The sequence below is a fragment of the Bidens hawaiensis genome, unplaced genomic scaffold (assembly GCF_021521415.1).
Source record: "Bidens hawaiensis isolate Kalapana, Puna unplaced genomic scaffold, B.hawaiensis_p1.1 tig00025349_1, whole genome shotgun sequence".
Lineage (NCBI taxonomy): Eukaryota > Viridiplantae > Streptophyta > Magnoliopsida > Asterales > Asteraceae > Bidens > Bidens hawaiensis.
In genome coordinates this window covers 232,419-244,686 of record NW_027494038.1, presented here as the reverse complement: position 1 = coordinate 244,686, position 12,268 = coordinate 232,419, and the positions used below count along the sequence as shown (strand labels likewise).

Here is a 12,268-nt window from a genome sequence, read left to right as displayed (position 1 = left end):
ACCTTTTGAGGATGATACCGTATAACACATTATTCTCCCTGTGACCCATAATGCCTGCCATGAAGTTTGATCAAGTCACGCACCGAGTATGCATGCATCCAAAACTAATATGGCAAAGTAAACACGTAAGAAGACGACCACTAGATTTTTTTTATATAATTTCCACATAACCTACAAGTCACTTATCCCACATCAATGCTTTTTGGATAATCCCACTAGATTCAAGAGCTTATCCATTTCCGCCTTTCAAGTGAGAATGATAATCTTTTTTGGAATTCAACCTTCCACTTCATGACAAAGTTAGCAGGGAATTAGAAGTAGCGAACAAGAGATTCTTCATAGAAGCAACCGACAAAATACCAGACGCGTCGTTGGAACAAACCCATTGGTCCAGATGATGCTAAGAAAAATATGAGTCAACATGTTCAAACAGTTAGATTATTCTCAGGCCTGGCTTCACTAAGATACAAGGTAGTTTTCTTCCAACATGTTCAAACGGTATTGTCATTAACCATCTCATAACACATGGACATGACCAAACAATACATAATTAACACCCCCACGTCCGACGGCCAGACGCATAGAGGATTCAGGATTTCAAGTCATCGGACGTCACCCATCAACCTAAACTTCGAATTCCATGTTTTCACATATATACAACTTCATACCCGGTTAATGGTCATTTACTCTACAACATGCTATATTTACAGACACTTCCTAAGGGTACTTAGTAAACAAAGATAACTTAAAATATACCATCAAATGATGAGGATAGAAATGTGATTTCTCTTTCACCCGTATTCATACAGTGTATCTTCCGGTGATACGCACAAAGGGCTGAACCAGCAACTTTCCAAGCAAACCCACATTTTCCAACATCTTTTTGGCTTTTCGCAAAATCATAAGTAATATGGTAAATCGCAAGAGCTTCATTGTACACATCCTCAATGTTGCGCGTGCTATCTTTGAAATCCAAGGCGCCGTATAACATCTGGATCATAATTTGTTAGTATTCGATAGCCTTTTTTGTTTTCTTCATTTGCAGGTATATTCAAATAGATGGTTCCATCATAATTAATCTTAAAAAGTATTAGAGGTGTGCATGGATCGGTCATGAGCTCAAACCCAACCAGATACCCAAAATTCGGGTTTAAGTTTTTGAAAACTGTTTGGTTTCGGTTTGGGTGCGGTTCGTTTTGGTTTTACCATTTGGGCTTAAAACCACTTTTAGGCCGAACAATTGCTTATTACCTATTAAGGCTAAAATATTTGGGTTACACTGTTTATTAAATTCTTATAAATTATTTAACATTCAAAATAAAAAATTAAAATCCATACATTCGGTTTGGTTCGGGTTTTTCAGTTTTAAGAAATCAAAACCTAACCAATAATTCGGTTGTTACGGAAATATGAAACCAAACCATAGGTTTTTGTTTGAATTCAGTTATTTTGGTTTAACCCGAAACAAACCGAATGCATGGATTTTAATTGTTTACGTGGCACTTTCATAGGTTTTGCGATAACAACATAATTACATAAACACTTGACATATTGGGTTAACCGTCTCGCTCCCGTTAAATCTGGTATACACTACGTACAAGTATTATGTGATTCCCTAGTTAAAATTTGTTCTTTATTAAACGCATCCCTATTTTCAAATAATTTATGTGCCAGTCCAAATTTATTGTAAACAGTTAGACAAATATATATACCTGCTTATACTTTGTGATCACCCTGCTGCAAGCATCTTTTTTCGATTGATCGTTTTTTGTCAATGCATGTGCCATCTCTTGTCTATAGGTTTGGTATCTTTCGTCCCATATAATCAAGCAAGAATCAGGAATGTTGACGTTGAATTGTGGTAATTTCCAGATTTCTGCACAAATTCAAGAAAAAAATGGTATAAACTAAAAAAAACTTAATGAAAAGGAAATAAAGACAATAGTCAGCAGGCTCACCTTGCATTGGTAACTTCTCATTTTTACTATTCTGAAATTCATCAAAAATCTTTCCAAGAATAGAAGTCGAGTGATATTCTGGTTTTCGACCCATGTGATGAGGATATCGTGTTGCCTTTAAATTATTAGGAATTTCCACCTGTTGCAGGAACAAGTGCTAAAGATAGATATCGCATATTGGTGTAAAACATAGGTAAAAATACAGAAATAACCTTTTTGCCACTTTTAGCCGCATCTAAGGCATCGTAATACAAGTCAATCAAATGCAACATTTTGTTCTTAATAGCATCTTTTTCATTATCACCATCTTGCAATATTAGATACCGATCCATAAACGCCATCCAACTATGGGCTGCAGTTCCAGCTGCACTACTGTATTGGTACAAAGTGTTTGTTAAATCACACCAATAAACACCCATTAAAGGCCACTGGTTAACCGAGTATTTGTAGACCCCAGTTATAAAAGGAAGTATACAGAAAATGAATGCACCTGTGTGTTCTTTTTGAAAAAAGTAGTCTAAACAACTCACTCTCCAATTCTTCAGATGTTAACTCACTCAGTTTCTTACTAGGCGCGCTTGGTGTCGAGTAAATGCGTGTCCACGGCTTACACGGTTTGAAGTAATGCAACAGCTGGCAACAACAATGTTAAACAATAAATTAGTAACAAACTATCATCATTGATCATTTTTTTATAAGATAATATTAACCTGAGGGTTTCTCGAGACCCAATACATATCCCCATCAAAATCCCCATTTCCAATTTCATTTGCAACTGATCTTTTTCCTTTTGTGGAAAAGAATATACCGAACTTACAATTTCCAATATAATCTTCTAACTCCTTCACATACCGAGCGTTTAAAACGTGTACATCCCCAAAATGAAGGGCCGGATTCCTGTACACTAGAACCTTGCCCGATATCTGCCCATTCTCACTGCATTTTTAAACAAAACTTATGAGTGTAATATTTTGAAGATGTACTTAAATTAAAAATGAATATTTACAGAATAACGCAAACTTCATCACTATTTAATATTCCCGTAGGATCTGCTGTTCCGTATAAATAGAAGCTTTCAGTTAGTGGGATTTTTCCTTCACCAAGTCCTTTTCTCTCTTCTTTAGCCAGCTGAGATAAACGACGCTGAAAGAATGGTTCGGTAAGAGGAATCCGAGCCCCGAACATCTCCATGCAAATTCCAGAATCATCTATATTTTTATAAATGCTAGCGACTGCAAAAGAAACATGGTGATTAATAAGGATTAAGGATGTTCTGAAAAAGAATTGGATAAAAAATGGAAATAATTATTTGAATGCTTAATTACTTCGAAAAGCTGCACGAGGGTCGAAGGATACCCTTTGAAGTTCTTTTAAGGTGCTCGATAGTAAGTCCAAAAAATATTCGTTTGGGACACCTCCAATGGTTAGAAGTGCTATCAAATTCTTTGATAGTTTAACCTCATATGGTCTATGACTGCAAAAAAACAATTGGGAAGGGAGGGGGGCGTTTAATGCCCTTCTTTAAGAAGCGAAGGAACATGAACAGATATCTCGTTTGTTCATTTATGTTTGTTTATTCGCATTCATTTATAATCGTTCATATGTATTCACTCGTTTGTATATTAATTCAAATTCAATACTAATATTAGTTTAATACCAACTTGATTTTCATATTGTGAACCCTTTATTTACTTTTGAAATGTTGGATGCAAAGATGATGATATTTATTGCAGTCTTTAATTTGGATATTCACGTTTAATTTGGATATTCATTTTCTTAACGAACGAACATGAAAAAGATCTATTTGTTTAGGTGTTTGTGTTCGCTCATTTGTTCAGTTAAAGATAAACGAACGAACACGAACAAGCCCCATTCGTGCCCATTCGGCTCGTTTACAAGCTTACATGAGATGAAAGATAAAAGAATCATACGAAATGTACCTTACAGAAACTATTTCAATAGAATTAAAAGATTCCATATCTGACAACTTTGGATCTTTCCTAACCTTAATCATCGATGTCCTGACCTGAATTGTTCTTGGTTTAAGCTAACAAAATCATTTGAAAGAAAAATGTTAGTTTCTACATAAATTGCTTAAAATAAGATTATTTAGTACCTTCTTGTTAACAAGAAGAGTTCCTTTAACAGCAGAACCCTCATGAAACAAACGACACTGGATCAGCAACGGCTGGTATGGTAAAATCAAAATAAAGTAAAAAGTTATCAACTTAGTATAACTAACCATATAGACCATGAAGCACTGATTCCACTTACCGCTTCTCTAACTAAGCCTGCTGTTACAGTCTCGGGTTGAATAAGGTCAAACTTCTGTCAACAGCAACAAATTTACCAAAGATGTCTCTATATTATAGAGTTATGTATGTACAAGTAATGCAAAGAGAATAGCTGCTTTTAAGTTTTAAGCTTTTAACCTCGTAATCTTTATCTTTTGGATACTTTGCATTATGAAAGTCGTTTGGGACCAAGACAGCTAGATCTTCAGATATGAACCCGGTCCCGTCTGTTTGTATCAATGGTTCTCCATCTTCATCACACACAGTAAAACCCTTTTCATTCTGCAATCATCATAAAGTTTGACTTTTCCAGTATCAGAACACAAGTCAAAGGGTGATAACTGATAAAGATAGTTGACTACTTAGAAGAAAAGTCAAGAAGCCATACCATGCAAGGAATGTCTTCAATTTCTTCTACCGTCACTGAAGCAAGATCAACTTGAAGCTTTATTGTGGTAGATAGTATAAGAGAAAGCCTACATTACATATAAGAACATTACAAGTGTCTATATATAGGACTGTAACCAAACGTTCAGCGAACGGTTCGAGAACCATTTGGCAGGAAGTTCGTTTGCGTCCGTTCGTTTAATAAATGAACGAACATGAACAGAGGCCACATTCGTTCATTTGTGTTCGTGAACGCTCGGTAATGTGTTCATTTATGTTCGTTTACGTTCGTTGTTTATGCTTGTTAGTTAAAGGTTTGTTTTATATTTTTATGATATTTTATTTGTAATAACCAACCTAACATTTAAATCTTATAATTTTAATTTTTATGTTCAGTTCACTTTGTTAGAGGTTTGTTTTATAAAATCTTGCTTTCCTAACAACAAATCTAACTTGTGATCCGTTTACATTATCAGAATAAAACCACCGATTGGGGATGACTATGCTTATGACTATTATTAACGATTTATCTCAAGTGCTTAACTTTATATTTAGTTAAGGTGACTATGTCTAATGTTTTGGATTAAGAATGCTGTTTTTTTCCCCTTAAATGGTGCATGTTCGTTTGCACTCGTGAACCAGTTCAATTCCTTAACGAACAAACACGAACAAGATTTTCCATTCAGTTAGCGTTTATGAGCCGTTCTTGAACAAGTTTAATACTAAACGAACGAACATGAACAAGGCTTCTTTCGGTTCGGTTCGGTTCGTTTACAGCCTTATCTATATATGCATTTACTTAATTTTGAACCGTTTACTTATTGTTAATGGGGTCATCTTTGATGTACTAACCTAGCATTGTACTTGGCTATGGTAGAAACTGTATGCAAATGCATGAAGAGACACCGTACATCATGAGTAGTTTTGTAACTTGTTAAGAAAGTGTCTCTATCATTACATGGTGCAATAGATTCCCTTTTAACAAAATAGCATTTCACGGATGACCCTCGTTTCTTGTACTCTTTTCCCTTAGTTTGCCTTTCTTTGCCCTCGTCTTTGAATACTGAGATATTAAAATATTAAAAAAAATAAAATAAAATAAGGGTTGTCATACATAAGATACCAATAGCACATTTTGTACTGGCTAAAGTTGCATTTTATGAAATTACCAAAAAAGCGATAACATGTTAGCCCGACAAGAATCCCTGCTTCTGCAATCACTTCATAATTTCTCCAAGTCATCATGTCTGCAGCCTCTGCGAACTTGACAATCAACACGTTTTCGTCTCCTAGTTCCCTTTGCAGGTGAGTTTTTCGGTTATCAAGACATGGACCCTGAATTATTATATGGAGATTAAATTACATAAACAAATAATAAGCCATTGACAAATAAGACTTTATAACAATTAAAAGATATATAAGGAAATAGTTTGACTCAAATAAGTAAGTAGTAAACATCAAGAACATTTAAATCCTTTATAACAATTAAAAGATATAGAGGAGATAGTTTGACTCAAATCTCCCATAAGTCTTATATGGCATTCTTATTGTTGCATAGATTGTGTGGAAACAGGGTAAGATTATTATCCAAGGTTAAGTTTTATGTGAATTAATCAACACTAGCATTCCAGGTCACAAGTGAACTTCAAAGAAAACACTTCTAGAATTATAAATTAAGCATGTAAAGGCAATATCTAATATTTTTGTTCTGAGAACATTTGTGTATTTCTATATAACCAAGCACAATATATAACTTATGAATCATCCTCTGTCATAACTCATAACTATTGATAGTGAGAGCAGAAAACACAAACCTTAAACTGGTAACTACCATCAGAACTCACATAACAATAATAAAAGTGTGTCTTCCCGGAATCCCAGTCAAGATACTGCAATTAAACAAATAAACAGAATGGCATCATATTCAAACTCATGACATCCAATTACTACCCATTGTTACAGAAAACGGGAAATAGGATCATGTACCATGGCTCTATCAGACAGTTGGCAGTTACGGCTGCCGAATTTTCTCCACATCCAGTCCTCAAAATCAAACATTTGCAACGATTTCAATGAGTTTATTTCGATTGCGTCTTCAACAGAGACACAATCATCTAACTTGTTCCTGCATGAAAAGTTGGGTGGAGTAATCACGATAATACACAATCGCACAAAAAAGGGTCCATCAGTAGCAACTAACTAACCTCCCAATGTAACTATGTAACATAAATAACTTCCTGAATTCCAGCTCAGCAAGAATCAGTGACTGCGGGCTTATTTTGTAGGTTCTAGTTGGAGAACCAAATGAGGTATACAGTTTCTTTTCAACCAGAGTACTACAATTTCTATCCCTTGAAGGGCCAAGGAAGTTGTGGTCCACTTGGTTACCATTTGAACCAGAATTTGGTGTAAACAGTTTCGTTTGAACTGGTGAACCACAATCGCTAGCCCTTTGAGAGCCATAGTAGTTCTGGTCCACTTGGTTGTTACCATTTGTGCCCTTTGAACTAGAACCAGGTGAAACACTGTGGCTGACAGGTGGGCCGTAAGCAGGAATTTCGTCTCTCAAACTAGAACAAGATAAGCCGGAATGGGTGGTGTTTGCAGGACTCTTATTAAAGCAAGGTGATTCAAAAAACTTTTCCAAAGTTGGAGATTGATATAATAATGCTGCATTTCCTGTATTAGAAAATCAATTTGACAGAAAACAATGATTATGAAGTACTAAATTACCCCGAAAAGCATGTAAACATCTTGGATATTGAGTAAATAAAATACTAAATCATGATAAAGTTTTGTTATAATTCATATAATGTACTTTCTGTATAATAATTCAAAATGCTATAATAATCTAGTGGTGTGCTTGAAACCAAAAATACCAACCGAAATCTATAATAATCAGTTAGTTACACTTACTAATTAACAAAATGATTTAGGGCAAAATAAAATTTTATTTTAGCCCCAGCTTGAATGGCAAAACCGAACCGAACCTAAACTCACTTTGAGGAGTCGTACAGTTTGTAGAGGAAGAAGACGATAGGCGAATGGTCTGGGCGGAAGTAGAATGTCCGTACTGCTTGACCATATAAACAATGAATCCACTGAGATTATATATCGAAGTCGAGGTCGAGCTGATTCGCTTCAAGACGTCAACGGCGGACTCTTCGCTGATCTTCGAAAGAGACTTCCGAGCAGCCACGTCCGGCATTGGAAGAAGCTTCTGTACGCATATCTCCTTGATCAGCTGGTTTACCGATAACGGAAGCGTCACTTCTACTTCGTTCATCGAAATAGTTACTATGTGTGAGTGTGCAGCTTGCAGAATGATTTTGAATAATAATAATAATAATAATAATAATAATAATACAAAACTTTCTCGCCTTGAACATTACGCTTACGCTCAATCTGTGGTTCTATCATACCTTAAGATTCAGTTTGGACTCGAGAGTGTATTATCAAAATTATCTTTTATAGGCAACAACGGTTCTTCATCCGACATAAGGCTACCGAATCTCGATATCTATCGGTGTAACAGTTAGTCATAAAACAACATTTTTTAATAGCTTTAATCAGAATAAAGGATATTATTAATTAGCGCAAAGTAAGATATTGTATTTGAATATTACGCTTACGCTCAATCTGTGGTTCTATCATACCTTAAGATTCAGTTTGAATAATAATAATAATACAAAACTTTCTCTATTTATAATCTGACGAACCGTTAGACATATATTCTATTCACAATTCACATTACTGCCGACTCTACCCGCTTCTAACTTCAAATTGTCTTGCATTTTATTTTAGATATGGTCTAAATTTTATTGTATCTTATTATTACATTTTACAGTCTAATTAATATAATAAGCACGTTGTAAATCGTACATGTTAGGTACATGGAAACAGAGATAGATGCTATTACGTCAACACAAAATGCTTCACCATTGTTTCCAAGTAAAAATGTCTATCGTTTTGAGGATTACATAGGATAAAATAAATATATTAATTTGAAACGAGAAAAGGTAGAATAAGAATGCGTCTTGCTAGGGACCCCGCCCCAGCACCACCCTAGGCGCTGCGTATAGGCCTATACGTGGCGTTTTATGGTACGATTTGACATCCTAGCCTGGCCTGTCATAGGGTTGTCGGATCGTACGGGCTATACGCGGCGTATTGACTTTTGTATATTTTTGGAGCCCGGCTCCCTCCCCTCCCTCTCCACCATTTCTTTTTTCCTTTATTTTTTTTTCTTAACCCTCACCCTCTTCATTCAACCAACACCAACAACCATATATGTTTCCGGAGTCGGACGAGGAGATGTCGGACGGGTAACGTCAGTCGGAGTTAAACCATGTATGTTTCCGGAGTCGGACGAGGAGATGCCGGACGGCGCTAACGGTCAGTCGGAGTTAAACCAGGTTTCGTTTTATCTTTATTTTTTACATGTTAGGACATAGTTGTAGATGTTAGAACAGAGATTTGGTGAATGGTTTACTTTAGAAATTTGTCTAGGCACCGACCGTTTGACAGTAACCCTAGTTCGCCGGGCCTCCTAAACTTAAAATAGATTTCCCGTATTGTTACCGTTAACGCTAAAATTTTTATTATATTATTATTATTAAAATATTAATATTATTATTAAGATATTGTTGTTATGAAAATATTATTGTTAGTAAAATAAAATACTATTATTGTATTTATTAAAGTAGTATTATTATTATTAAAATAATAATATTTAAATATAAATTATTATATTTTTATTATTATTAAAATATTATTAAAATAATTATAGTAAAATACTATTAAAATATTAATTATTATATTATTATTATTTTTATTCTAAACATATAATTATTTTTATTAAAGCATTTAGTTTTCTATTATTATTAGTACTAAAATATTATTATTATTATGTACCTGATGTACGTCAGAAAGTCAGATGTCGGGGTTAGGCGGCGACGCAAGACTTTCGGAGGTACGTTTGTATAGCATATTGTATTGTATAATATAATATAATAATATTATTATATTATTATATTATATTATTATATTATTATATTATATTATGTTATATTGTATTATGTTATATTTATGTTAGTGAGTTTTTCTAGAAAAGCCCACCAGTGTTGTCTTATTATGGTTTTTTTTTCCTTTTTTTTATTTTATTTCTTTTCTTTTGTTATTATTAATGTTATTTATGATTATTATTAATATTAATAATATTTAATTATCAATAACATATTATTATTGGAAATTCGATAAAGGGCGTTTAGTAGCAGGACTTATTTGGGAAAATTGACAGTGCGAAACGAACTTTTAAATTATTGGCTGCTTTCGTTATGTGCATCTTAAGTCAGTTATAGTGGCTTACTTGGGAAAACTAGCATTTCTAAACGAACTTTCAATTTCTTGGCTGCTTTCGTTATCGACATCTCAAATCTGGCTCTTCGATTTCTTCGAACTCCAACGGTCTTGACCGCCGGTCACCACTGACAACCGTAGTTGTGTTCACTCGAACACATTTCAGTCGTCACTAAGCTTAAGCTTAGGCTTGTTATTAGTTTTATTTTTAGTTGGGGGTATTCTAAGTTGTTCATGTTGCGTATATTAAAGAATTATCGACTTTTATATATACATATATATAGTAGATGTGCGGTATAAGAATTCATTGTGTCGACATAACCAGCACCAGATCGAGATGCTAGTTTGATGAGTTTGAATCTCTCGGATCCGCGGTATTCGCTAACGGCAGCGAGAACGGGAGCCCTTACTTTGGACAGATAGGTGGAAATTCGGTCATTGTTCCAACATAACGAGTACCAGATTGAGATATTAGTTCGCACTTAGCTGAACCGGTTGACACGTATGCAGACGTGGGTTTAGGTTCGGTGCTGACCCGGATATTAACACGTTTGTTTACAGCATTCGTTGACACGTTTGCATAATACACAATGAAAGCACAAACTCAAACAACAATCCATACAATAGCAATTGTCTTCGTTATTTTTCTCTTCTTCTTGTTTGACTGGTCGTTGAAGAGAATTGCTATTGTATGGATTGTTGTTTGAGTTTGTGATTTCATTGTGTATTATGCAAAACGTGTTAATATCAGCGCCAGCACGGAGCCTAAATCCACGTCAGCATACGTGTCAACCGGTTTAGGTAGGTCCCGGCTAATATCTCAGTCTGGTGCTCGTTGAGCTGGAGCAATGACCGAATTTCCACTTATCTGTCCAAAGTATGGGCTCACGTTCTTGCTGCCGTTAACGTATACCGCGGATCTAAGAGATTGAAACTCATCAAACTAGCGTCTCGATCTGGTGCTGGTTATGTAGGCGCAATGAATTCTTATAACGCACATCTACTATATATGTATACGTATATATATATATACACACCGATAATTCCTTAATATACGCAACATGACCAACTTAGAATACCCATAACTAAAAATAAAACTAATAACAAGCCTAAGCTTAAGCTTAGTGACGACTGATATGTGTTTGAGTGAATACAACTACGGTTGCCGGTGGTGACCGAAGGTCAAGATCGTTGGAGTTTGAAGATATCGAAGAGGCGGATTTGAGGTGCCGATACTGAGAGCATCCAAGAAAGGGTTCATTTGGCACCGTCAGTTTTTCCCAAGGTAATCACCATAACTGATTCAAGATGTCCATAACGATAGCAGCCGATAAATTGAAAGGTCGTTTTGCAATGTCAATTTTCCCATATAAGGCCTGCTACCGAACACGCTTTGCCGAATTGTGAATAATAATATATTATTCATAATTAAAATAATATTAATAATAATTATTATAAATAACAAAAAAAAGAAAAAAGAAAAGAAAAAAAAAACATAACAAGACAAGCGGGTGGGTTTTTCTAGAAAAGCTCCCCTATCGGCCGCGTATAGACCTTTCCGCAGCGTCTTTTTATGACTAAGACGCCACGTATAGGCCTATACGCGGCGTCTTAGTTGGATTACAACCCGCCCTGCAAAAGCTGGGCTAGGTTGTCAACTCGTACCTTAGACGCCACGTATAAGTCTATACGTGGCGTCTTGATGTTGCTGAATTATTGGAGGCTGGCTCCCCTCCTTTCCCTCCTTTCCTTTCTTTATTATAATTGTCGTTGTTGGTTAGTTTGTTTCATCGTTCAACGAAAAACAACACAACATTTGTACTATATATACCCAGAATGTCTTGGTTTAACCATTTATTTCCAGAGGAGGACCCGGGTTACGCTGCTAACGATCAGCCTGGCACGTCGTGGTTACCCGACTTGAACCAGGTTTTGTTATATATTTATTTAGTATGAATTTGGTAGTTTTTTTTACTGACACATGCTGCATTACGTTTTGTTAGGAGTATGTCGGGTATGATACCCAACCCGAACAGTTTTATGGTAACACTGGCTCGCCGGGCTTGCCAAACTTGAACCAGGTTTCATTATACAGTCTTTTTCTAAATATACGGTTATCTTATTATTATTTTAATATTCTTATTTATTATTAAAATATTATATTTTATATTATTATAGGTATTATTATTGTTATTAATTATTACCACTGGCACGTTGTTTGAATTTCTAATTTATGTATGTTAGGAGTGCTTCGTGTCGGATTACGGTAGA

The 12,268-nt window shown here is 35.2% G+C and overlaps 1 protein-coding gene across 1 annotated transcript; it reads right to left on the bottom strand.

Annotated features, from left to right (window-relative positions):
* Positions 1 to 739: 739 nt before the first annotated feature.
* LOC143571309 (putative RNA-dependent RNA polymerase 5) lies at positions 740 to 7,925 on the bottom strand. Its single transcript, XM_077056767.1, has 20 exons — positions 7,640 to 7,925; positions 7,046 to 7,318; positions 6,844 to 6,946; positions 6,626 to 6,764; positions 6,454 to 6,528; positions 5,809 to 5,974; positions 5,492 to 5,702; positions 4,641 to 4,728; positions 4,391 to 4,534; positions 4,233 to 4,286; positions 4,075 to 4,146; positions 3,899 to 4,005; positions 3,284 to 3,432; positions 2,965 to 3,190; positions 2,669 to 2,894; positions 2,449 to 2,591; positions 2,171 to 2,330; positions 1,959 to 2,097; positions 1,713 to 1,876; positions 740 to 991 (listed from the first exon to the last, which is right to left on the bottom strand). The coding sequence occupies exons 1-20, from the start codon at positions 7,923 to 7,925 to the stop codon at positions 746 to 748; spliced, it is 3,171 nt and encodes a 1,056-aa protein (XP_076912882.1). The 3' UTR covers positions 740 to 745.
* Positions 7,926 to 12,268: the final 4,343 nt, after the last annotated feature.